Source organism: Megalobrama amblycephala, linkage group LG2 (genome assembly GCF_018812025.1).
Source record: "Megalobrama amblycephala isolate DHTTF-2021 linkage group LG2, ASM1881202v1, whole genome shotgun sequence".
In the NCBI taxonomy this organism is placed as follows: Eukaryota; Metazoa; Chordata; class Actinopteri; order Cypriniformes; family Xenocyprididae; genus Megalobrama; species Megalobrama amblycephala.
The window spans coordinates 41,256,506-41,281,830 of record NC_063045.1 but is presented as its reverse complement, the minus strand read 5'-3'; the positions used below and the strand labels follow the sequence as shown (position 1 = coordinate 41,281,830).

At 36.3% G+C, this 25,325-nt stretch overlaps 2 protein-coding genes and 1 long non-coding RNA gene across 5 annotated transcripts; 2 read left to right on the top strand and 1 right to left on the bottom strand.

Annotated features, from left to right (window-relative positions):
- Nucleotides 1-512: 512 nt before the first annotated feature.
- LOC125258849 lies at nt 513-15,983 on the bottom strand. Of its 2 annotated transcripts, none has more exons than XR_007182690.1 (4): nt 15,850-15,983; nt 8,949-9,032; nt 7,554-7,591; nt 513-1,147 (listed from the first exon to the last, which is right to left on the bottom strand). It is a non-coding gene; the product is annotated as an uncharacterized LOC125258849 (long non-coding RNA). The 2 variants fall into 2 exon arrangements; XR_007182691.1 differs by lacking the exon at nt 513-1,147 and adding an exon at nt 4,294-4,652.
- Nucleotides 3,797-9,384, top strand: LOC125258829 (kelch-like protein 10). The gene is made up of 8 exons (XM_048175975.1): nt 3,797-4,051; nt 4,201-4,693; nt 6,669-7,088; nt 7,342-7,539; nt 7,727-7,876; nt 8,575-8,691; nt 8,965-9,056; nt 9,176-9,384. Exons 1-8 carry the CDS (start codon nt 3,903-3,905, stop codon nt 9,306-9,308), a joined length of 1,752 nt encoding a protein of 583 aa, XP_048031932.1. The 5' UTR covers nt 3,797-3,902; the 3' UTR covers nt 9,309-9,384.
- cct8 (chaperonin containing TCP1, subunit 8 (theta)) lies at nt 15,926-24,781 on the top strand. 2 transcript variants are annotated; one of them, XM_048175991.1, is made up of 16 exons: nt 15,926-16,085; nt 16,998-17,088; nt 17,185-17,264; nt 18,637-18,786; nt 19,212-19,392; nt 19,491-19,552; nt 19,652-19,789; nt 19,971-20,149; nt 20,286-20,352; nt 20,505-20,592; nt 21,147-21,262; nt 21,353-21,424; nt 21,503-21,667; nt 23,648-23,767; nt 23,898-24,030; nt 24,528-24,781. In XM_048175991.1, the coding sequence occupies exons 1-15, from the start codon at nt 16,026-16,028 to the stop codon at nt 24,003-24,005; spliced, it is 1,677 nt and encodes a 558-aa protein (XP_048031948.1). In that variant the 5' UTR covers nt 15,926-16,025; the 3' UTR covers nt 24,006-24,030; nt 24,528-24,781. The 2 variants fall into 2 exon arrangements, with proteins under 2 accessions (XP_048031948.1, XP_048031958.1); XM_048176001.1 differs by lacking the exon at nt 23,898-24,030 and having other exon boundaries at nt 15,927-16,085.
- The last annotated feature ends 544 nt before the right edge of the window (nt 24,782-25,325 follow it).

Genomic DNA, 25,325 nt, shown 5'->3' with positions numbered 1-25,325 from the left:
GAATTTGGACATATTGCCAAATCATGTTATTAAAGGGACAGTTCACCCAAAAATGAAATTTATTTTACCCATATTTCTTTTACTCACTCATTAATTTACTCTCAAATTGGTCCAATTACTTTCTTCTGCTGAACACAAAAGAAGAATATAGCTGCAAGCAGCAATGACGGGTCCAAGCCCCGGCACCACCACCACACCGGTAGCTTCAGGGCAACTGTGCATGATGGGCAATATGCATTTAAAGCGAGTAAATGTAAAAAGACTTTGTAAAAGTCATTTGAATACACCACAATTACTGCAGCCAGCTGGTGCCACTATGACCGTGAACCACAACAGCCACATCCATGAGATCATTTAAATTTTGAAAAACTGCATGTGACATGATGTCACAGGTCAGCTTCAAGTAAATGTAAATTTATCATTTTGCATCTCAAAATTTTGTACTTCTAGAAGTATTTATGTTAAGGTTATTTTATATTTTTATTAACCTAATAAACAAACTAATTATATACAACTATATTGTCAAAGGAACTATAAATGAACTGGTTATATGCATTTATTTTGTTATTCGAACTGATATTAAAAGATAAGGCCTAAGATATTTCTTATCCTGTAATGTAGGCAACTGCAGACAGCAATGAAAGGGTTAAAATCTAAACTAGCAAGAATGTACCAAATACCAGATGTATTTATCTTAAATTATGTTTTACATTTTTATTAACCTAAATTTAAACTAATTATATAAAACTATGTTTTAAGTGCACTATTAATGAACTGGTTCTATGCCATTATTTTTTTCATTCAAATAGAGAAAAACACTAAGAGATTTCTTATCCTGTAATGCAGGCAGAATTGAAATGAAAGGGTTAAACTCTAAACCGTCAAGCATGTAAAATAGACTCACACAAATGCAGAGGGATCTAAGGATCAGTTGTAAATGTTTTACCAGGCAGTTAAGCCAGAAACTTTTTACATTTTGTCAGAAAATAACTCAGGATCCTGTAGTTTATTTAGAAACAGAGAAATATTTAAGCAAAATAGTCAGAATCGTGGGTAGAAGATGGTGAATGGCAGGCCTTGGAAGCGAGGAGAATGCAATGGGCTGCGTGTCGTCTGCTTTCCAATGAGAAACAAACAGCACAGGGAACTGGAACAAAACAAGACAGGAAAAACAGCAGGTATGAGCACAAATGATCTGACAAAAGGCAAGAGCAAACACACCACATAAAGGCAGAACTGATGAGCTTCAGGTGTGCTGAGCAAGACAAGCAAAATGAACAAACAGACCTGCAAACCATGACACATTTTAAACAAAAACAAAACTTAAATCTAAACTGTGACAGAAAGTTGTTTTTGATAATGTCTAAATATATATCCAAATGCAATCCCTGATAAAAGGATTATGTCTGAACAATTTTTATCAGTCTCAACATTATGTTTTCAGCAAAAAGAATTTTCTCAACCTTGCTAAAATACCTATGCTGTCATCTAGTGGTTACACTAAATATTAAATTTGTTAATTAAATATTAAATATTTTAACTTACACATACTGCTTTAATTGAAAAAGTAAAATAAAATGTTTATTTCTAATATTTGTATTATTTTATATAGAAATAAATGGTGTATAATATATTGTTTAGAAGATATGAGACCCTTCCTGTAACCCTTTTTGTCATTATTTTAATCCCTCACCATGGCAACACCGTTTGAGATATCTAATATCCCTTCAAAATTTAGCATCCTCAATGTGTTGACTTCATGCTGACTGAGTTTGCTTGCGATCAGATGAATTATTTGATTATATGAAGTTATATGAAGTATGAATTATATGAAGTATATAAAATTCCAGAGAATGCTGTCATGATCATTACTGGGAGTGCCCTTGTCTGCCACCAGAGGGCACTCCAACCCTCACTGTTTCTCACCCCTTGTTTGTCACCTGTCAGAACTTCATTACCCATAACACACTTCCCCGACTCATTATCACTTCATTGCAACCAGCTGTCTTGTATTATGTTATCAGTGTCTGTCTATTTATACCCTGTTGGTTTCTATTTTAGTCATGGAGTTTTCAGTTCATATTTCCTGGTTTCGTGTGTGTTTCTTGTTCCCTGTTTTTGACTGTTTTTGTATGGACTGCTTTATTGGATTTTGACCTTTGCCTGTCTTGGACTACGACTTTGGATTACCCATTAAAACAACACCTGCATTTGGATCTGTCTCTCGTCTCTGTGTTATCATACGTGACAAATGCATTTTTCAAACAACTCATAATAGCCAACTTCCTGTTGGGCTGGCGTATAACTGTATGAAGTTTGGTTACTGTAGGTGAAAAGGGGTGCTCTACAAATACAACCATATAAAAGGGTGCACCACAGAGAATGGCTGTAACAAGGCTGTTTTAAAGGTCACCGAAATCTGTTAACCCCCTATATTTCACACAGAATAGCTGTAATGTCCTCCAAATTCACTCTGGTCTAATGTGATGTTTCATACAGTAGAAAACCATCCAAACCATTTCAGGTGACTCAATAGCTGTGTCTCATTTCAATTAATTTCAAAGGCTGCATCCTCAAGAGGATGAATCCTGTGAAGGATGCGGTATATGGAGTGTCCTTAGCCAGAATTAAACAAGACGTCCTTCGTAGGACACACAGGCAGGAAAGGAAACGGGAAGTATATCGTTGCTATGCCAACGCGTTCACGGCGCTCTCAGCAAATGAATGAAAATTATTAATAAATTTGTATGTAATTTGAAAATAAAATGTATTTACTTGTTTTATTTTGGTTAATGCTTGAGGAACTGGCTTATGTACAACATATCTGTTACAGAGACAAAAGAGGAGGATATTAGGAAGAACAAAGTTTAAAACAAAAACAAGCATGAAACTTACATTTAAACACATCTTCGCTTGTAATGTACATTTGATGACGCCGCCATTTATTTTTTATTTTTTTCAAATAAATGGCGGATGTTAACAGCGACGCAAAGAATTGTGGGCTATCTGCAGCAGCGAAGGATACACCTTATGCATCCTCCGAATACCTGTGAAAGAAGAACGCATTCCAAGGTCGCGCTCGGAGAGTCCTACTTACTTTTCTGAAACGATACAGCCTCAATGACGTATGAAACCTTCGAATGCGACCTCCGGAGGATGCACCCTTCGAAATGAGACGCAGCTAATGTATCTTTCCTTCTTTCGGAACAAGTGAAGGAGTTGAATGAAAATGACACAGCAGAAATAACAGCAGAAATGCAGCCGTTACCCTGGTAACCCCATAAACAAAGCAGCTGCTAATCTGTTTCTGAACAATATTTGAATGTTTTAAACAGCCATTCAGATTTTTATATTTGCAATGGTGTTCATCTCAGCACTAAATACTTAGAAACATAATAGGCTATTTATTTTCAAATTTAAACATTTTAACATTTTAATCTGGACTACAGCATGCCCTAGATACTGATTGAAAATGATTATTTATGTGTGACCCTGTGTGACCTCTTCATACAGGCCTCTGTTAAACTTGTTTGTGGTCACACTATGCAAGAAAACTCCTGCTGTCAAAAATTGTGCAATCAAAATGGTGATTGCATGTTCAAATGAATAATTATTCCATGCTTTATAGGTCACTGACCAATAAAATAATTTATTAGATGAATTTTAATATCTTTGTGACTGTGAAAATGTTTCATGCAAAAAGAATTGACAAAACCAAACTCCATGATAATTATGTAGCCAACACAAACTGATATTCAAGCTCTGCAACTATGATGTCACAAAGACATTCTAGAACTCTGTTGAGCATTGGGTCGCCACAAAGACACAAACCTGAGATTACTTTGATCAGAGTTTTGAGGTGAGAAGACGAAATACATTTAAAGACCAACATCAGAGAGAACATGGAGTACACTAACATTAGTGAAACAGCGTTTAATTTGTTTGATGAAGCACGTTTCCAGGGCGAACACACTGACGTGATCATCAGGGCAGATGGAGCAGAATTTCGAGCTCACAAGATCATCTTGTCTGCCTTCAGCCCTTACTTTAGGTGAGGAGAAGCATTTGAACTGCAATTGTGCGCAAATTACCAAGAAATAATTATAATTACATACATAATTTCCACTGCCAGCATCATATTGTTGAAATTGCCTAAGCGGTACAAATATATAAATGCATGAAAATGAATTTTGTTCACAGGGCTCTTTTCTCCAACAACTGGAGCAGCACAGAAAAACAATTTTATGAAATTCCAGGAGTGTCCCAAGACTCCCTGTCTCAGATCATTCAATTTGCATACACAGGAGCTGCACACATTACAGAAGAAAATGTGACAGAGGTCTTGGTAGCGGCTGATCAGTTTTTGGTGTGGGCTCTTGTTGATGCTTGCTGCCATTTCCTGGAGGAAAATTTATGCCCAGAGAACTGCATTGGCATCTGCAGGTTTACAGAAGACTTTTTTTCCTGCTCAAAGCTCCACCATAAAGCAATGCACTACATCCTGCAGAACTTTGAGGAGGTTCTGCTCGAACCTGAGGAGTTCCTGGAGCTCTCGCTGGAACAACTTGAAGAAATCATCGGAAAGGATGAGCTGAACGTTAAACAGGAGAAGGTGGTTTTTGAAGCAGTCCTCCAATGGATCAATTATGCACCTGAAAACAGGAAGCAAACCATTGTCGTGCTTCTGCCAAAGGTAAAACAGAGAGTTTTGTCTTGTTTACATTACAAATTTCAAATAACTCTGTAATCAAGATACATTTTCTGCTATAATTTTTAGTTAAAATTGTAGTAATTTTGTTTTGTTGTTTTGTCATTTATATTAATTTGGTATCACTTTGGTATGGGGAACACATACTCTCTATTAACTACAACTTTTGCCTCAATAAACTCTTAATTTACTGCTTATTAATAGTTAGTAAGGTAGGCCTAGTTGTTGTAGTGTTTAAGTTTAGGTATGGGGTAGGATTTAGGGATGTAGAATATGGTCAAGCAGAATAAGGCATTAATATGTGCTTTATAAGTACTAATAAACAGCTAATATGCAAGCTATTAAGCAACTAGTTAAAAGTGAGAATTGTTCGCCATTCTAAAGTGTTAGTATGGTTTAAATGTGTCTATAATTTGTATCTAATTTTATTTCAGTTTCAGTTTTAGTTATTTTAGTATACATCAGACTAATTGAAAATGTACGGAAGAGGATTAGGGCCAAGCAACAATAAAAAAATAAAACCATCTCGAGATTAAAGTTGTTAAATTTAGAGAAAAAACTCGTTACATTTCGAGAAAAAAATCGAGATAAAATGTTGAGAATAAACTCGTTAAATTATGAGAAAAATGTCGTTAAATGTCGAGAAAAAAGTCGAGATAAAATGTTGAGAATAAAGTCATTAAATTATGAGAAAAAAGTCGTTAAATTACGAGAACAAATTCGTTAAATTACAAATTTTTTCTCGTAATTTAATGATTTTATTCTCATAGTTAATGACTTTATTGTCTACATTTTATCTCGACTTTTTTCTCGAAATTTAACGACATTTTTCTCCTAATTTAACGAATTTGTTCTCGTAATTTAACGACTTATTTCTCGTAACTTAATGAGTTTATTCTCAACATTTTATTTCGACTTTTTTCTCTAAATGTAACAACTTTAATCTCGAGATGGTTTTATTTATTTTTTTATTATTGCTTGGCCCTAATCCTCTTCCGTAAAAATGAGAAATGGTGTCTTGACAAAAAGTTTTTTAATAATTTATTTCAGTTAAAGTTTATTTTCATTTTATTTTAAGTTTTTAGTTTTAGTTTAACTACAATAATCCTGGCATGGAGTAAGAAAGTATTCTTAAATCAAAGGGCAAACAAGTTTATTTTTCTGTCTTTCTGACAGATATTTTTCTTGTTTTAAGCATAAACTGTATTAAAGGATTAGTTCACTTTAAAATGAAAATTACCCTAAGATTTACTCACACTCAAGCCATCCTAGGTGTATACGACTTTCTTCTTTCTGATGAACTCAATCGGAGTTATATTACTAAATATCCTGATGCATCAAATCTTAATGGCACTGAACAGGACCAATGAGTATGAAGCTCAAGAAAGTGCATCCATCCATGATAATTATACTCCACACGGCTCCGGGGCTTAATAAAGGCCTTCTGAAGTGAAGCGATGCACTTGTGTAAGAAAAATATCCATATTTAACAAGTTCTAAAGTAAAATATCTAGTTTCTGCCAGACCGCCTTCTGTATTATGAAAGTTTAACGTCTCTTCCAGTTCAAAACGCCTCACGCTACGTCCTACGCCTTCCGTATTCAACTTATAAAAAAGCATTTTTCGATGAAAAAATTATGAAAAAAGCTAGATGTTTTACTTTATAACTTATAGCTTGGACGCGTCAGGATATTTATTAATATAACTCAGATTGTGTTTATCAGAAAGAAGAAAGTCATATACACCTAGGATGGCTTGAGGGTGAGTAAAGCTTGGAATAATTTTCATTTTAAACTGAACTAATCCTTACATTTTAATACATTTTACAGAACACAAGACTTAACATCTTAAGAAATTTTGGAAAATAATTTTTCAGTTTTGAACTTTGAACTGCTTAGCAACAGCCTTGCAGCAGTCTAGCAGCTCTGAAAGTCTAAACTCTCCTTTCACTGTGCTTCAGGTTCGATTGGGGTTGATGCCATCAGACTACTTCATCAATAATGTGAAGAACAATCCACTGGTGATGGAGAATGAAGCCTGCAAGCCTGTTATCATCAATGCAATGAAGACTATGTTTGACCTCGGCATGGATGAATCCACCAACCAAGAGCTCATACATCAACTGACACGCCCACGTCTGCCCTCAGCAATCCTATTGGCCATTGGAGGTTGGAGCGGCGGAAATCCCACCAATGAGATTGAGGCATATGATGTGAAGGCAGACCGCTGGGTCAATGTATCTCAAGACGATGAGCATCCAAGAGCCTATCATGGTACAGCGGTCCTGGAGGAGTTTGTTTATTGTGTTGGTGGTTATGATGGTGTGGAGTATTTCAACAGCGTGAGGAAATGTAATCTCATCACTCACACTTTTCATGAGGTGAGTAATGTTGTAGGTCAACGTGTAACTTTAATTCAGCTTCCTTTACAAAAAAAGTACCATTGTACAGTCGTGGTGGCAGATTTTACTTTGATATTGTCATGGACCAGAGTACTGAATAATGGTTCTCCAAATACTATTAAAAAAACTGTGTTAATACCATTGTAATTTTTGCAACTGATAGGACAGAACCAATGTGATGGTCTATTGATGTGTATTTGGACATTGATGTATAGTATCTGATGTGTTGCAGGTGGCCCCCATGCATGAACGCCGATGCTATGTTAGTGTGGCTGTTCTGGACGGCCTCATATATGCAATTGGTGGTTTTGATAGATATCAACGGCTTAAAACAGCAGAGCGTTATGATCCAAACACCAATCAGTGGACACTGACAGCACCCATGAATGAACGGAGGAGTGACGCCAGCGCCACCTCACTGCAGGGCAGGGTAAGAACACTCACCCATGACTCCACACTCTTCTGCTGGAGACTCTTAATTCCTGTAAAGCAGAAGGAGCATGATAATAGAAATATTATATAAAATATACTAAGTGTTGTAAACAGTTTTTTTTCTGAACAATCTGTGATAATTGTGCACAAACATCATGTATGTTATGTTTGTGTGTGTTTGTCAGGTTTATATCTGCGGTGGTTTTACTGGGATCGAGTGTCTCTCTTCCGCTGAGAGTTATAACCCGGAAACAAACCAGTGGACTCTCATCTCTCCCATGAGAAGCCGCCGCAGTGGTGTCGGTGTGATCGCTCACGGAGATCTAGTGTATGCTGTGAGTATTAAACATGCATATCAGTGTTATGTATCATTGACATACTATTATAGTTTTTATATTTTAATATATAGGCCTATTTATTGGTTTTATTTTATATTTTTAATTATATTTTAAATAATATTTGTATTAATGTAATTTTATGTTTTTGTCATTTCTGTCATAGTTTTATATATTATAATCTGTGAAAGTTTATATATTTAAAATGTTTGTAATTTTGTTGTGTTTTGTCATTTTTATTAGTTATATATTTTTATTGATTAAAAATATGTTTAAAGTTTAAAATGAATATATTTTTAAAATATTTTAATATTTTTTTAAAGTTAATTAGTTAAAGTTTATTTTATTTCAGTTAACTGCACTGTAAAAAAGAATTGTTGGTTTAACTTAAAAAAGTAATTTTTTGCATTAAAATTTTGAGTTTATTGAAAAAAAAATTATTTAATACAACGAAGGCAGTTGTGTTAATGTACAGAAACTCAGAATATTATGTTATCTGAACTACATTAATTATCTAAGTTGATTTGACAAAGGAAAAAATGTTATGACAACAAATCATGAAAATTATTTTTTACAGTGTGAATGTTTTTTTATGGATTTAGTTTATAATAACCCTGACACAAATATAGAAATATGGAACAATCACAGTTTGCATACAAATGCACAGAATACATCATAAAAAATGTATTTATTTAAAGGTTGGTGGTTATGATGGTGCCAGTCGTTTGCGGAGTGTGGAGGCCTACAACCCGCTGACTGACATCTGGCATGAAGTTGCAGCAATGTACAACCCACGTAGCAACTTTGGCATTGAGGTGAGGTGTGGACAATTAAAATCTGCATCTGGTGAAATGACATGACAATGATGATTTTATGATAAAGAATATGGTGGAAAAAAATCTGATCCCATATTAATTGCACCATAAAATTGTAGCAATCTTCAAAGATCAATGTGTTTGACTAAAAAAACATCAATTCCAACAGTCAAAAAATTCAACCCTGTTTAATTGAAGTGTTGCATCTTACTAAGATTTATTCATGTAAAGTTAAACATGATTTATTTTTCTTTTACCTTCCTCAAAATCCAGGTAGTTAATGGTCAGTTGTTTGCTGTCGGAGGCTTTAATGGAATTGGCACCACCTGTGACGTCGAGTCCTACGATGAGAAGATAGATGAATGGTAACTTCCACAAACACTAAATCTCATAGAGCATTTCAGACTGCATTAGATATCTAGAAGTCTATAAGTATTATGTAGGCTATATTTCATTGCATTCACTGCATCTGTTTTCTGCACAGGTTTGATGCAAATGAAATGACCATTTACCGCAGTGCTCTGAGTTGTTGTGTAGCATCAGGATTGCCTAACATGACAGAGTATGCTGCCCTACGAGACGCCGTACAGACACAAGACGAGTCTGACAGTGAATGATCTCCTTCTAGCAGATCTGACAGTCTGATTACAAATGGAGTGTCATGTTTCCTGAATAAATGCATTCAAAAAAAGAGTCTGTATTCTAAGTGTTAAACTTCCTCTCAGGTATAGTGTTGTTCATTAAAAAGACTGTAGGTTCAAATCTCGCAAGGGATCTCTGCAGCTCAACAAACCAACATCTAATATTGAGAATTCTGTTTACTGAGTAAACTATTTATTGCTTTATTAAACATTTACTGTCATTACTGGTCTTTCAGGGTGGCCGGTGAATGTGTTTGGTCTGTTTATGATTATAGATTGTGTATGATTGATTTAACTCATAAACAGTCTTTGCTAAACTCTGTGAGAAGCATTGATTATGTGGTGTTTTAGGCATAATCTACACATGGAAATATAACTCTTGTGTTACATTAAAAAGTTGAGCCTACAATCATTTTTGCAGTGTCATTATTGACTTCTGAAAATAATAATAATTATTATTATACATACACACAAGCACACAATCATATATACATTCTCATTCTGAACAATTACTAGCTTATTTATCTATAAAATAATTCTAAACAAATAGCCTACCTAATATTAGCAACATATTCAACAAGACATGAATACAGATATCTAAGCACCAAATCCATCATAATTAGCCTTTCTGTCATAGTTTTATATATTATAATCTGTGAAAGTTTATATATTTAAAATGTTTGTAATTTTGTTGTGTTTTGTCATTTTTATTAGTTATATAGGTTATTGATTAAAAATATGTTTAAAATAAATAAGTTTTTTAAATATTTTAATAACTTATTAAAATTAATTAGTTAAAGTTTATTTTATTTCAGTTAACTGCACTGTAAAAAAGAATTGTTTGTTTAACTTAAAAAAGTAAATTACCTGGTTGCATTAAAATTTTGAGTTTATTGAAAATAAAAATTTGATTTAATACAATGAAGGCAATTGGGTTAATGTACAGAAACTATTGTCATGATCACAGTCTGCTCCTGTCAGTTCCCGGACTACACTTCCCACAATCCTCCCTGCCAGTCACATGTTCACTCCACACCTATCACCTGTCGCCACTTACAGCCATGCACACACTCCTCACTAATCAGCACACCCAGCTGCAGCTTGTTACCTGGACTATAGAAGGACTCTCACTCACACCATCCAATCGCGAAGTCTTGATTACCCTGTGTGTCAATTCTAAGCGTTTCCCTGTGTTTATCCTGTTTCCCTGTCTGTTCCTGTTCCTGCCTTTGACCCTTGCCTTGCCATCCTGTTCTGTGAATGTTATCTGCCTGCCTCGATCTACTGCCTGTACCCTGACTACGATTCTGCCTAGCCCTTGCTGTTCCTGTTTGCCCCTGCTTAGACCCTGCCTGTACGACCACGCTTACCACTGTAAATAAAAGCTTGCATATGGATCTTACCATGAGTCCCGCTTCGTTACAATTATGTTATCTGAACTACATTAATTATCTAAGATGATTTGACAAAGGAATAAATGTTATGACAACAAATCATGAAAATTATTTTTTACAGTGAAAAGTGAACTGTGACGTTTGTGATTTTTAGCGTGTCCTTTAAAAACTGACACTTCATAACTTGGGTCACTTTAGTGTTATTGTGTAATTTAGAGAAATGTGCAGCGGGGTACAATTATCAACTGTATCTGCTGTAGAATCCTATTGTCTCGGATGCGGTCAAGGCCTAGACATATGGGATGAAATGTTGGTGGCTACAAGTGCATCAACATCCCAATTTATTCATTTAAGATTAAGAGTTCATATTAGGAATTGTTCATCTCTAAAATGTTTAACAACCATTTTAAATTAGCAATTAAAAACCATGTCACAATCATATCCTGTTTAATTTCATTTTCTGTCACTGTTTTGCCTGAGTTCTAGTTCTTTTATTTGTTACTATAGTTTCTAATTAGTCTCGCACCTGTTATTGTTCTGTTGATTGTATTCTCTGTGTATTTACTAATTAATCAACTTACTCTTACTTAGGTATGAACAGGGCTATTTACCTTTTAGACATTCTGCTATTGAACAGCAAATTAACAATTAAGAACAGGAATAAAATGAAGATCTTAAATCTTTTTTTTTTTTAGTTGGTTAAGCTATACTTAGCATTAAAGTTTAGCAATTCAACTATACCTGACATACAATTGGAACAAAAGTACTTTTTGTCTTCATGAACTAACTGTGGAAAACATTAACTATTTATATAAATTACTTGTTTTTAAATACTAGTTTTTGTGTGGTAATGTAATAAGCAAAAAGTGTTCCAACTGTACTCAGTCTACCCAATAGTGAGTAGAAAAAAGACATAATAATGTAACTTAATAGAAACTAAATATTTTCTAAATAATATTTTTAACATATTTATAATATTATTATATTTTTCACAGTATAAATTGGGTCTTTATACAAGAAACTACGTGCATTTTACATTTTAGGATGGGGATGATCATATTTTGGGTCCTTAGCATCTAAAAGATTGAAAACCCCTGTTGTAGCATTCAACATTAATTATGCCTAATTCGTTTTTCTGTGAATATGAGCTTCTTGATAAATATATGCTTCTTAATCACTGTTACATCTGCTTCCAAACCTCTAGATATTTTATATTTATTTTTGTGCTAGCTTTGTTCTTGTGCAAGTTATGATCCACGATTCTGTAATATAGGTACACGAGCAATTAAAACAAGACAAAACAAGCTGCAAAAGTACACAGTTTACTAAGCAATTTTTACACATTTACTGCACAACAAGGTGGCGCTATAGAGCCCCTCCTCCCCGCCTGTTTTCAAAGGACTACATGTGCCATGTTTTAACATTATTCTGATTAAGTTTGAAGCAAATTGGGTAAAAATAAGAGGGTGATCTCAAAGCATGCTGAAAGTGACACACTTTCTGCTGCCAGTTGGTGGCGCTACAAATTTGAATCACAATAGTCACATCCATGTGATCAGCCTTGTACAACAAACACACAGCCGAAGAGTCATCAAAATAAATTAATGTATGCAGAAGTTATAACACTTTGTTTCCCTTTTCTTGCCATAAATTTGTTGCCTCGCCACGGCCAAACCGTTTGAGATATCCAACATCCGTTTGCAATTAAACAACTTCAATGTGATAGCATTGAAGGTGTAAATTGTATAAACCTTGTAGGAATAGTAGTATAAAATTCATAGCCTGTCTGGCTTAATGAGAGCAATGTGTGTACCGAGTTTGGTGACTGTAGGTTAAACTAACCCCCTACTTTTTTCAAAAGGTGGCACTATAGAGGCCCTCCTTCCTGCCCGTTTCTGAGGCTTTGCACATGTCTACTGGATGACAATCCTGACATGAGTCGAGTTTCATGTAATTTGAAGCATGCTAAGTGTCTCAAACCCATCCAAAACAAATATTGAAGTTTGATATGTTGCTATGGAAACAGTGTTTGAAATATATTAAAAATCTTTTTACAGGTCTTCATTCGTTATGTCTTGACATTATTCTAATGAAGTTTGAAGCAAATTGGGTAAAAATTAGAGGGTGATCTTAAAGCATTTTGAAACTGACACACTTCCTGCTGCCAGTTGGTGCCGCTATAACTTTGACTCACAATAGTCACATCCATGTGATCAGACTCCTATAACGAACACACAGCTGAAGTTTCATAAAGATCAATCAATGTATGCAGAGGTTATAACATTTCCTGTTTCCCTTTTCTCGCCATAAATGTGTTGCCTCGCCACAGCCAAACCGTTCGAGATATCAAAAATCCGCTCACAATTTTACATCCTCAATGTCTTGACTTCATGCTGACCGAGTTTGGTGGTGATCGGAATAATCGCCTAGGAGGAGTATATCAAATTCCAGAGCATGCGTTTTTCAAACAACCCATAATAGCCGACTTCCTGTTGAGCTGTCAGATAACTTAGAGCATGAAAGTTGTTCGGCCCGATGAGGTCTATGTGAGTACAGAGTTTCATACAAATACATGCAAGCGTGTTTGATATATAGACCAAGTTTTCGGACACCATTCGAGGGGGCGCTGTTGAGCCCCCCGCCACGCCCGGGTCCCATCCTTTGTGGCATCCTAATGGCCGCAGATTCCAATGTGTGTGCCAATTTTCAAGAGTTTTTGAGCACATTAAGGCCCCTAAAAAGCCCTGGATGACGGGAAAAAAACTAATTCAGCCCTTTACAGGGCTTTGGCCCTAAAAATAATCCTTAGGGGATCGAAAGCCCCCTTCGCCATTACATTGGCTTGGGCCCTAATAATAAGAATATAGCTGCGAGCAGCGATGGCGGGCCCAAGCCCGGTGGCACCGCCACCCCGGTGGCTTCAGGGCAACTGTGCACAGCGGGCAATAGGCATTTAAAACGGTTAAACATCAAAGGACTATGTCAAATTCACTCCACATTTACTGCACTACAAGGTGCCGCTATAGAGCCCCTCCTCCCTGCCCATTTTCAAAGGATTACATGTGCCAAGTTTTAACATTATTCTGATGAATTTTGAAGCAAATCAGGTAAAAATAAGAGGGTGATCTCAATGTATGCTGAAAGTGACACATTTTCTGCTTCTAGTTGGTGGCGCTATGACTTTGAATCACAATAGTCACATCCATGTGATCAGCCTTGTACAACGAAGACTAAGCCGAAGTTTCATCAAAATCAATTAATGTATGCAGAAGTTATAACACTTTGTTTCCTTTTCTTGCCATAAATTCGTTGCCTCGCCACGGCCAAACCGTTTGAGATATCCAAAATCCGTCTGCAATTAAACAACTTCAATGTGTTAGCAACAAGTTAAAAAAAGCTTGGTGTAAATTGGATAAACCCTGTAGGAGTAGTAGTATAAAATTCATAGCCTGTTTTTTCAAAAAATTAACATTCAAACCAAAATAGCTGACTTCCTGTTGGTCGGAGCTAATGAATGTAAATTAGAAAATTGTCCGGCTTGATGAGAACATTATGTGTACCGAGTTTGGTGACTGTAGGAAAAACTAACCCCCCCACTTTTGTCAAAAGGTGGCGCTACTGAGCCCCTCCACCACGCCCATTTCTATGGCTTTGTCCATGTCTACTGGTTGACAATATTGATGTGTGTGTCGAGTTTCATGCAATTTGAAGCATGTTAAGAGCCTCAAAAACACTCAAGAATATTATTACAGTTTGACCTGTTGCCATGGCAACAATATTTCAAATATCAAAAATCCTGTCATAGGTCTATATCTGCTGTGTATTGACATTACACTGATGAAGTTTGAAGCAAATCAGGTAAAAATAAGAGGGTGATCTCAAAGCATTTCAAAAAGTGATACACTTCCTGCTGCCAGTTGGTGGCGCTATAACTTTGACTCACAATAGTCACATCCATGCGATCAGACTACTACAACCAACACACTCGTGAAGTTTCATAAAGATCAATATATGTATGCAGACGTTATAACACATTTCCTGTTTCCTTTTTCTCGCCATAAATTCGTTGCCTCGCCACGGCCAAACCGTTCGAGATATCAAAAATCCGCTGGCAATTTTTCATCATCAGTGTCTTGACTTCATGCTGACCGAGTTTGGTGGCGATCGGATTAATCGTCTAGGAGGAGTATATCAAATTCCAGAGCATGCGTTTTTCAAACAACCCTTAATAGCTGACTTCCTGTTTGCGTGGCGTTTAACTTAGAGCACGAAAGTTGTTCGGCCCGATGAGGTCTATATGTGTACCGAGTTTCATACTAATACGTGCAAGCGTGTTTAATATATGGACCAAATTTTCAGACTTTTTTCAAGGGGGCGCTGTCGAGGCCCCCTGCCACGCCCGGGTACCAGCCTCTGCAGCGTCCTAATGGCCGCGGATTCCAATGTGTGTGCCAATTTTCAAGAGTTTTTGAGCATGTTAAGGCCCCCAAAAAGCCCCGGAAGACGGAAAAAAATAAATAAATAAATAAATAAATAAATAAATAATAATAATCCTTAGAAGAACAAGAGGGCCCTGCGCGAATTTTCGCTTGGGCCCTAAATATAGTAACCAAACAGTTGATGCATGGGCCACATTGGCTTCCATGGTATAGGGAAAAAAATACTATGTAAATCCAGATGTCAATGGGGTCCTTCAACCGATTGGTTACCGATTGGTTATATCTTCTTTTGTGTTCAGCAGAAGAAAGAAATTCATACAGGTTTGGAACAACTTGAGGGTGAGTAAATGATAACACTTTCTTTTTTTTTTTTCTTGAACTATCCCTTTAAATGTAGATAACAGCCTACACCCCTAGCCTAGCTAGCTATCTAATAGCGATGTATGAATAATATCGAATAAAAAAAGCTATCTAACAAGATTTATGCATTTTGTTTGTCGTTTGTGTCATGTATGACTATTGTGCATCTAACATAATACATAATATGTTAAATGTGGTATTTTAATTACAAAAAAAGCTTCGCAAATTTCAAAAATACCACCAAAAATCATTAAAAAATTATTTAAAAAAAACACAGCGAAATCCTGGTGGGACTGACATATTAATACATATTAAATAGCTTACTTTTTCTGATTTTCTTCTGGGCGTGTACTCAATCGGCGCTCCACTATCTCGCCTATCTGGATCAGTAATCCGTGTTTCTGCTCTCTGCAGCAGCGCCTGTTCTTTCTTAGCTGCATGCTTCCAGTACGCTGCAGCCTCATCCAGCATCAGTCTAATATCTAACTTTTCGGATCAAAATGGCTCTTCACGTCCCCAAAGCCCCGGGCTTTGCCCAGATGTTAAAGGATGGTGCGAAGGTAGGGCTGTTGAAACCGTGTTTTGCTCGTATTGTGTTGTTTTTAAGAGCACACCCAGTGACTTCCCATAGAGGTTTCTAGAACATGGGCCTCATGCCGTCAAACTGCCGGTAGAACTAACAGACGCTTGAGACTTCAACTGAATATTGACGTTTTGTTCAAGGCCGTCATTAACATTAGGTCTTAATTAAATATCGAAGGTGAGACAGTAAATGGATTCCGTTAGAAAGTAACGGATGAATGAAGTTAGCATGTTAGCTGAAAACATGTGACAGACTCTGTCTACACCTCCATCACTCAAACGACTGTCTTATAATCATACAGTATTAGAAAGGATCGTGCTTTTGTTAAACGTCAGAATTACAACGTGTACAGTTTTATTTCACTTCTATAAAAATGCCGTTTTGGGCTGTTCCCCATTCTTAATCTCTGCATATTCTTATGTTGATATGATCAGATCATTTAATAATTGTATTTAACAAAATAACTATTTGTTTTTCAGCGTTTGCAATTAATTTATTTTGTAAAGGTTCTAAACATTTTGCTTTTGAGATTTTTGTTTTGTTGTAGATTTTAGCTCTGGCAATTTATTTTTATTTTTATTTTTTTTGATAGGCATCATTATGCCAGCAAATATCATAAATACTATTCTTTCTGATCCATTCAAAATTGGAAGAAAAAAAAGATCCCCTTTTTCTTTTTCTTTTTATTAGAAAAATATTCTATACATTATGAAAATGTCAACTTGAATGGCTGATCTTTCACTGCCTAGTATTTAATTTTGTATTTAATTTGAAATACTTTTAAAGAAGGAAATCAGGATGTGTGTTACTTTTAAAACCACTAACAAACCCCACATTTATGTTTTCAAAATATGAATTGACTTTTGTCTTATTTGTTTTCCACAATCAGCACTATTCAGGTCTTGAAGAGGCTGTTTACAGGAACATTCAGGCATGCAAGGAACTGGCACAGACCACAAGAACTGCATATGGACCCAATGGTGAAGCTTATTTGTTTACTGTCATGCCGTAGACCTTATTTAAGTGATACCACTGGACTCTGACTGGACTGTGCATGTTCATTTAATTCTGTACAGGTATGAACAAAATGGTCATCAACCACTTGGAGAAGCTCTTTGTCACAAATGACGCTGCCACTATTCTGAGAGAGCTGGAGGTAAATAATAATAATTGTGATAAACACATTAATCGAAGGTGCTGTTTACGATTTCTGAGAAACGCTGTTGAAAGTGGATCGGACCGGGAACCACAACAAACTTGTAGCCAATCAGCAGTAGGGGGCATAAACACTCATGATGGGGGAGGAGAGAGTGAGCAAGAGGGGGAGATTTAAAGGAACACTCCACTTTTTTGAAAATAGGCTCATTTTCCAGCTCCCCTAGAGTTAAACAGTTGAGTTTTACCGTTTTCGAATCCATTCAGCCGATCACCGGGTCTGGCGGTACCACTTTTAGCATAGCTTAGCATAGTTCATTGAATCTGATGAGACCAATAGCATCTCTCTCAAAAAAATGACCAAAGAGTTTCAGTATTTTTCCTAATGATGTCTAGGAACTATACTCTCATTCCGGCGTAATAATTAAGGAACTTTGCTGCCGTGCCATGGGTGCAGCAGGCGCTGTGACCCCCTGCTTGCACAGTGAGCATGCCTTGCAACCATATATCATTGCGCCTGCTGCACCCATGGTACGGCAGCAAAGTTCCTTGATTATTACGCCAGAATGAGAGTATAGTTCCTAGCCATATCAGCCTAGAAAATCGCAACTTTTCATTTTCCGTCGGTCTTAGTGCACGATGTAACTACAGAAGAATCTCAAGTTTTAAATAGGAAAAATATCCAAACTCTTTGGTCATTTTTGAGCAAGATGCTAACGGTCTAATCAGATTCAATGAACTATGCTAAGCTATGCTAAAAGTGGTACCGCCAGCCCCGGAGATCGGCTGAATGGATTCGAAAACGGTAAAACTCAACTGTTTAACTCTAGGGGAGTTGGAAAATGAGCCTGTTTTCAAAAAAAGTAGAATGTTCCTTTAAAGAACCAAGAGAGATGGCTGAGATACATTACAAAAAAAGAAAAGGTTACTGGAAAAAGAAGTTATGATCAGGCAAGAGCTTTAGGACCTGTGTTAATATTAGAAAAGCTTTGCTATGTATCACAGAACCAAGATATGCCGTTGTTGTAATGTTAGCTATAGTAAAGAAGACAGTTTTGAGTCCATGTCATTGTTTGTCTGGAGCTGGTGTGCTGCTGGCGGCTAACAACAAACTTTTGCTTGTATTTACTCTTGTGTACTGTATGTTAATTTTTGTTCTTCCTTGTTATTCTTTCACCATCTTTGCTTTATTTTTCATGAAGCGTTATTTTGGTTGATGAAGGGAGGGGAGTGTTTGCTTGGGTTGATTTCAAATTACAATAGTCTTTCTTAGAAATCATTCAATTACTACACCTTTTAATGCTTATCATTTGGAAGAATATCTCCATTTATTGTCTTTTTTTTTTTTTTTTTTTTTTTTTTCTTCCTCCAAGGTTCAGCACCCAGCAGCCAAAATGATTGTGATGGCATCCCACATGCAAGAGCAGGAAGTAGGCGATGGCACAAACTTTGTGCTGGTGTTTGCCGGTGCTCTGCTGGAGCTTGCCGAGGAGCTGCTGAGGATGGGCCTGTCCGTTTCAGAGGTCAGTAAACAACAGCTCTAATGCAATATTGTCACCATGTATGTTTAAATGCACTCATTTTCATCAGTCAGAATAAATCCAATGTGATTTGAGATTCTGAAAGTTCTGTTTATATGAACCGTAAATGTTGACCCATCAATCTAATTATAAAAAAATTATTTGGATACATGTAAACATAGCTACTGTCAGGATAAAGGTTTTCATTATCTCTTAAAACAATTTTAAGAAATCTTTTACAAATTATATCGTTTATTTTGATAATCCAGTTTCCAAAGTTTGGTTTCCATACAATTTTTTTTTTTTTTTTTTTTTTTTTCTTTAAAGAAATTATGCATCTATTTGTGTGATTAATTTATAATGTTTAGCAAGTTTATGCTAAGTTGAGAACTAATAGTTTATTTACCTGAGCTGATGATTTATTCCAGGTGATTGAAGGCTATGAGATGGCATGTAAGAAAACTCTGGAAATTCTGCCTGATTGCGTCTGCTCATCTGCTAAGAACCTGCACGATCTGGATGAGGCCACGGCCATGATCCGCTCAGCTGTCATGAGCAAACAGTACGGCAATGAGGACTTCCTGGCCAAGCTCATTGCACAGGCCTGTGGTAAGGCATGAATTCAGGAAAAGTTCATTTCAAATGTTCGAACGTTTTTGTGAAAATTGTGTGATAATCTTAGGGCCATTTTAATTATTATTTTACAGTCTCTATATTCCCTGAGTCTGGCAATTTCAATGTCGATAATGTCAGAGTGTGCAAGATTTTGGTAAGTATAAAGTACTATTGAATTTAAGCATTGCTTTAAACTAAATGATTTCTAGAGTGTCTATGGGTCAGTTATATATTTTTATTTATTTTTTTATAGGGCTGTGGACTGAACTCTTCTACGGTGCTTCATGGCATGGTATTTAAGAAAGAGGCAGAAGGAGACATCACATCAGTGAAAGACGCAAAGATAGCAGTGTTTTCCTGTCCGTTCGACTGCATGGTTACTGAAACCAAGGTAGAAAAAAGCTCAATGAATTGGATTAAATATCTTTATGCTGTCTATCTTGTGTCGCACTCGCAATGGGTTGACATAGTATTTTCTTTTGTATGATGTTCAATAAATCACATTCTCCATTTGATTTATAGTTGTTCGTGCTTTCTTCCTTCCTTCAATACTTATTTCTGATGTTTCATAGGGAACAGTACTTATAAAGAATGCAGAGGAGCTCATGAATTTCAGTAAAGGAGAGGAGGACTTGATGGAGGTCCAGGTGAAGACTATTGCTGATTCAGGGGCCAATGTGATTGTGACAGGGGGCAAAGTTGCTGATATGGCCCTTCATTATGCCAACAAGTACAAGCTCATGGTGGTCAGGTGAGAGAGAAGATCCTACTGTCCTTTTTGCAACTTGAGTCAGCATTATTTGTCAGTTTTTTTTCTGTGTTGGCTTTTTGAATGAGAATTTAGCAATGCGTCTGATATTCATGAATGCTGTTTGTTTTTCACCAAGGCTGAATTCAAAATGGGACCTCAGAAGACTATGCAAAACTGTCGGAGCTACGGCGTTGCCCAGACTGGTGAGTTAATCTTGATTTTCCAGACTGGATTAGAGTTCTACTTCACTAGTGCCATTTTGTGTAAAGCAGTGAGTTAGTGATAAGCCAGTTGGCATCATTATGGTCCCTCCCTGTCAGCTTTAATGTTGTTTATTTTTCCTCTGGACAAACAGACTCCCCCTACACCAGAAGAGATGGGACACTGTGACAGTGTTTACCTGTCTGAGGTTGGAGATACGCAGGTTGTGGTTTTCAAACATGGTAAGGAATTTCCGATACTCAATTCTTGTATATTTGCATGATATACATGCATAATATATGTGTGTATGTACACTACCTTTCAAAAGTTTGTGGTCATTAAGATTTTTTTTCAAAGAAATTAATACTTTTATTCAGCAGTAAATTTGTCTAAAGTTACAGTAAAGACTTTTCTGTTTTCAGCATTTATAATAAGAAATGTTTTTTTATTTATTTGAGCAGCAAATCAGCATATTAGAATGATTTCTGAAGGATCATGTGATAATGACGACTGGAGTAATGACAGCTGGAAATTCAGCTTTACCATCACAGGAATAAATTGCATTTTTTTTCATATATTAAAATAGAAAACAGTAAATTTTACTGTATATTTGATCAAATAAATGCAGCCTTGGGTTGAAATGTGGTTGAAATGTGGCACTCACTTATCAACATACCACTTGTCTTTGTGACTTGTTTTCTTGACATCCTGTAGCAAACTGTGCTTTGTAAATATTGTTGTTTAGTCTGGCAGTGATGTATCCAGACTGCTCATGCCATCTCACTCCTATTTCTAGATAAAGAGGATGGTGCCATCTCTACTTTAGTAATTCGAGGGTCCACAGACAACATGATGGATGACATTGAGCGTGCCATCGATGATGGAGTTAACACCTTTAAAGTCCTTGTCAGGGTGAGCTAGTTTAAAAATCCACCTCTTCTCAAATCCACTTCTAATTAAATCATGAAAAAATGTGACTCTAACAAAACTATGTCCCCTCAGGATGCACGCCTTTGTCCAGGTGCCGGTGCCACTGAAATTGAGCTTGCGAAACACATCACCGCTTATGGCGAAGTAAGTATATCAATCTAATTTCCTTTTGCTGTTGGCAAAACTTGAACAGTAAAAATAATTTGGAAACATCCTCTAAAGTCTTGCCCAGGCCTGGAGCAGTACTCCATCAAGAAGTTCGCAGAGGCGTTTGAAGCAGTGCCCCGTTCTCTGGCTGAAAACTCTGGCGTGAAGGGCAATGAGCTGATCTCTAAACTGTACGCTGCACACCACGAGGGCAACAAGAACTACGGCTTTGATATTGAGGTGAGAAGGGGCCCATGGCAAACGCTTGCTTTGTAAGTGCTTCAAGTATAAAAAGCAAAGGGAGAAGAGAAGCTATTTCTAATTTGGAGGCAGCAAACCTGAAATAAATAGAAAAGGACCCTAAATCATGCATAAATAAGGTCCCTGTGGGTCTTTAAATTGTTAGCTCACCACAAAATGAAAATCTTCCCATGATTTACTCGCCCTTAAACCATCCTAGGGTTGTCACAATACCATAAAAATGTCTTACGATACTATACCAGCTGAAATATCACGATACCATGCAGTATACAAAATGAACCAAACTTTCATAAAAACATGAAAACAAACCAGATTTTTCTCTGAATACTTCATTAATGAGAATGAATAACAGACTTTTATTACCAAATCAAATGAATCATTGTAAACAAAATTCAAATTCATCTTAGCACTGCACAGAAGCTGTATGAACTGACATTACGATGTAGCATTTATGCATTTACACTTCAATTACAATTGCATAAATAATGTTATGATAGTAATGTTTCAAATATAAAAATCTGAATATAGAATTAAAAATGTTGGTGGAAAAAAATGATAGAATAGACCTACTTTTATATGGGAGACTAAAGTCGCCAGTAGGTGGCAGCAAGTGTTAATGATTAAGTCAATGAATCATTCAACCGATTTGTTCAAAACGGCTGATTCATTCAGCAATCAGGAAAAATTCAGTCTTAATGAATGGATTAGTGAGTCAGTGACTCGCACAATTTGTTCAAAAACAGATTCATTTAGAAACGAAACAAAAACAGCGCTTGTGTCACGAACTATCAGGAGCATTTTTGCCAGCCTATCTTGAAATATCTAACCCTGACTGGAGAGCAGTATGTAAACCCGCTATAGCTTATTGATGAATGGAATTGCATTTGTCTGAATCGTGTTCGCAAAGATGTTTCTAGAAACAACGATACTACCGTTTAAAAAATACAATGGCATCGCCAGTATTTTGAAGCTTTAGTATCACAATACTACCGTAGTACCGGTACACCGTGCAACCCTAAGCCATCCTAAGCTTATATGACTTTCTTCTTTCAGACATAGCTTGGCTCTTCCAAGCTTTATAATGGTAGTTAATGGGGCTCAAGATTTTGAAGTGCATCAATCAATCAAAAGTGATCCATACAGCTCCAGGGGGTTAATAAAGGCCTTTTGAAGTGAACCGATGGGTTTTTGAAAGAAAAATATCCATATTTAAAACTTTATAAACTAATAACTGGCTTTCTGCAATGGCCATATGTGAGTGTACTTCTGGCGGAAGAGTGGCCTCTGAAAAACGCAAATCACATTATGGTTTAATTTGAATATTGAACTTCAAAAGGCAATGATTTAATTGTGAGCGCTGCATGCTTCAAAGTAAAAATGTGGTGCTGCTATGCATTTTACAGTCTCTTTAGTTTCACAGCACTTTGCAGTCAATGAATACCACACATATATGCCAGGCGGTTGCTTACAATCTACTGTTGATGAATTATGGTGGTGTTTAGCTTATGGTGTTTGTAATGGTGTTTTTATCATTCTTGCAAACTTGTCACATTTGTAAAAGGTGCAGCTGTTTTTTGCGGTTCCATAAGCGACACCTACTGTCAGAGAATTAAATAGAATTTTCATTCAGCCGGTGGATCGAAAAGAAGCTAATATGCATTCTAAAGATAATCACAAGATACAAATATATAATTTAAATTTTGACTTATCCCTTTTCATTATAAAATGATTTAAAGGCTGAAAAGTGAGGTTTATCATTTTATAAAACTTTTTTTTTTTTACAAAAGTTTTTTTATTATTTGAACTTATGTTACCATTAATGTTGCTCTACCCCACCCATGTGGTAATAATTTGATTTGTGCAGGTATTAAGTTCTTAAGCCTTTAATTAGATTTTAAAAAACAGTTTTAAAAACTGTTGTGGTGTTATTGATGGCTATGTGCATTTTAAACCATTTAGGGAGAAGGGCCTGCTTTGAAGGACATGTTGGAGGTTGGTATCCTTGACCCATACCTGGTCAAGCACTGGGGCATCAAATTGGCCACAAATGCAGCCATCACTGTCCTCCGCGTGGATCAGGTTAGTGCTTCACTTTACAACTATTTGCATGTTATTCATTTTCTTTTTCCATCCATATTTATCAATTTAAGTGCTTTGTTAGCCTGTTTTTTTTGTTTTTTTGGATTATAATGTGATGTGTATATGCCAGATCATTATGGCAAAGCCAGCAGGGGGACCCAAAGCCCCCAAACAGCAAGGACACTGGGACAAGGACGGTTGGGATGATGAACCAGACAAATTTGATACACATCACTGATAAGAAATCCAAAATAATAGCAAAGGTGCACAAACAAAAGCCACTGTTTGGAGTGCTTAACCACTGGAGTGAACCGGGGTGCATGAACACTGTGTGTGGAAATTCACCTTGAATTTGTTAATGAAACAAGTCTAGCCTGACTGCAGTTGTTACATCACAGATAACATAGTTGTGCTGTTTTATTTTACCTGAGAAGCATTGGTTAAGTTTAAATTGTAAGTTTGCATTAACACATTGAAAAATATTCATTCGGATGGTTTTTAATTGAATCATTTCATCCTGAAAACCAAGAGATCGGACTGAGTATAATGGTTGTTTCATAACTGTTTTGCACTTCACAAGCATCACTAACTTCAGTCACTGTGTCACTTTGAATGTCATCTTGGGATTTTGTTGTAGGCATGCCGCATGCACTAAAAGCACTTTTTCCTCACAGGATTTCCCCTGCTAACATTTGCACTGCACGAAATTGCCTGTCTTTTACTCTGTGAGTGTCTGATTATGTCTGCTTCCCCTCCACAGATTATAATGGCCAAGCCGGCTGGTGGACCCAAAGCTCCACAAGGAAAGAAGGACTGGGATGATGATGAATGATGTCACTAGCCTGTGTGTCTCTGTCACCGTCTTAGCTTTTCAAGTGTTGTGTATTTAATATCTAGCCCCATTCTTTTTTTGTATTTTTTTTTTTTTTTTTTTGTTAGGAGAAGCCATCCACATTAACAATGCGTGGCTCTGAGCTGTTTTTCTGGTCCCAATAAAGGCACTTGAGCTGTCAACATCCTTGTCATTTCTTTTAAATAGTTCTTGGTGTATAGCAAAATGCAGCATAATTGCAACAGTATGTAATTCTTGAAAACATAAGTTTAGTAAAACTCCTTGAATGTCACATTTAGGAGCACACTAACACATAGATGATCTCAGGTGTCTTTAAGATGAGCTTTTATGGAATGGAACTGCAATTTCTCTTCCATAAAATCTGTATAATCGCAGTAGTTTGCTCAATTATTTTACGTTACGTATACAGATTTATGTTATGTATACAGGTATAGATAGATGTATTTGCTAATCCTTAATGGATATTAATATTTTGTTGAATTTCAAAAGATTGCGCACACTAATGGACCTATTTTTATGGATGACATTTTTGTGGGTGGAGCTGATCTGGTGGCAGAAAATGACAATTCTGCAGTAGCAGTCTGTGGAAGCCATGGAATAAAAAAAATAAAAGTTAATTTCAAGTTTATATCTCACAATTCTGACTTTATTCTTTCAAATTCAAGTTTATATCTCAATTATTTGAATAGTAGTAGTCTTTTTTTC

What these genes read in the sequence shown, in the direction of transcription:
- LOC125258829 (XM_048175975.1), top strand. Translation starts at nt 3,903, where the DNA reads ATGGAGTACACTAACATTAGTGAAACAGCGTTTAATTTGTTTGATGAA. An exon ending in TTGTCGTGCTTCTGCCAAAG is followed by an intron (nt 4,694 to 6,668) that starts GTAAAACAGAGA and finishes ACTGTGCTTCAG; the next exon opens with GTTCGATTGGGGTTGATGCC. An exon ending in GTAGCAACTTTGGCATTGAG is followed by an intron (nt 8,692 to 8,964) that starts GTGAGGTGTGGA and finishes CTCAAAATCCAG; the next exon opens with GTAGTTAATGGTCAGTTGTT.
- cct8 (XM_048175991.1), top strand. Translation starts at nt 16,026, where the DNA reads ATGGCTCTTCACGTCCCCAAAGCCCCGGGCTTTGCCCAGATGTTAAAG. An exon ending in TGGGCCTGTCCGTTTCAGAG is followed by an intron (nt 18,787 to 19,211) that starts GTCAGTAAACAA and finishes GATTTATTCCAG; the next exon opens with GTGATTGAAGGCTATGAGAT. An exon ending in CTACGGCGTTGCCCAGACTG is followed by an intron (nt 20,353 to 20,504) that starts GTGAGTTAATCT and finishes CTGGACAAACAG; the next exon opens with ACTCCCCCTACACCAGAAGA.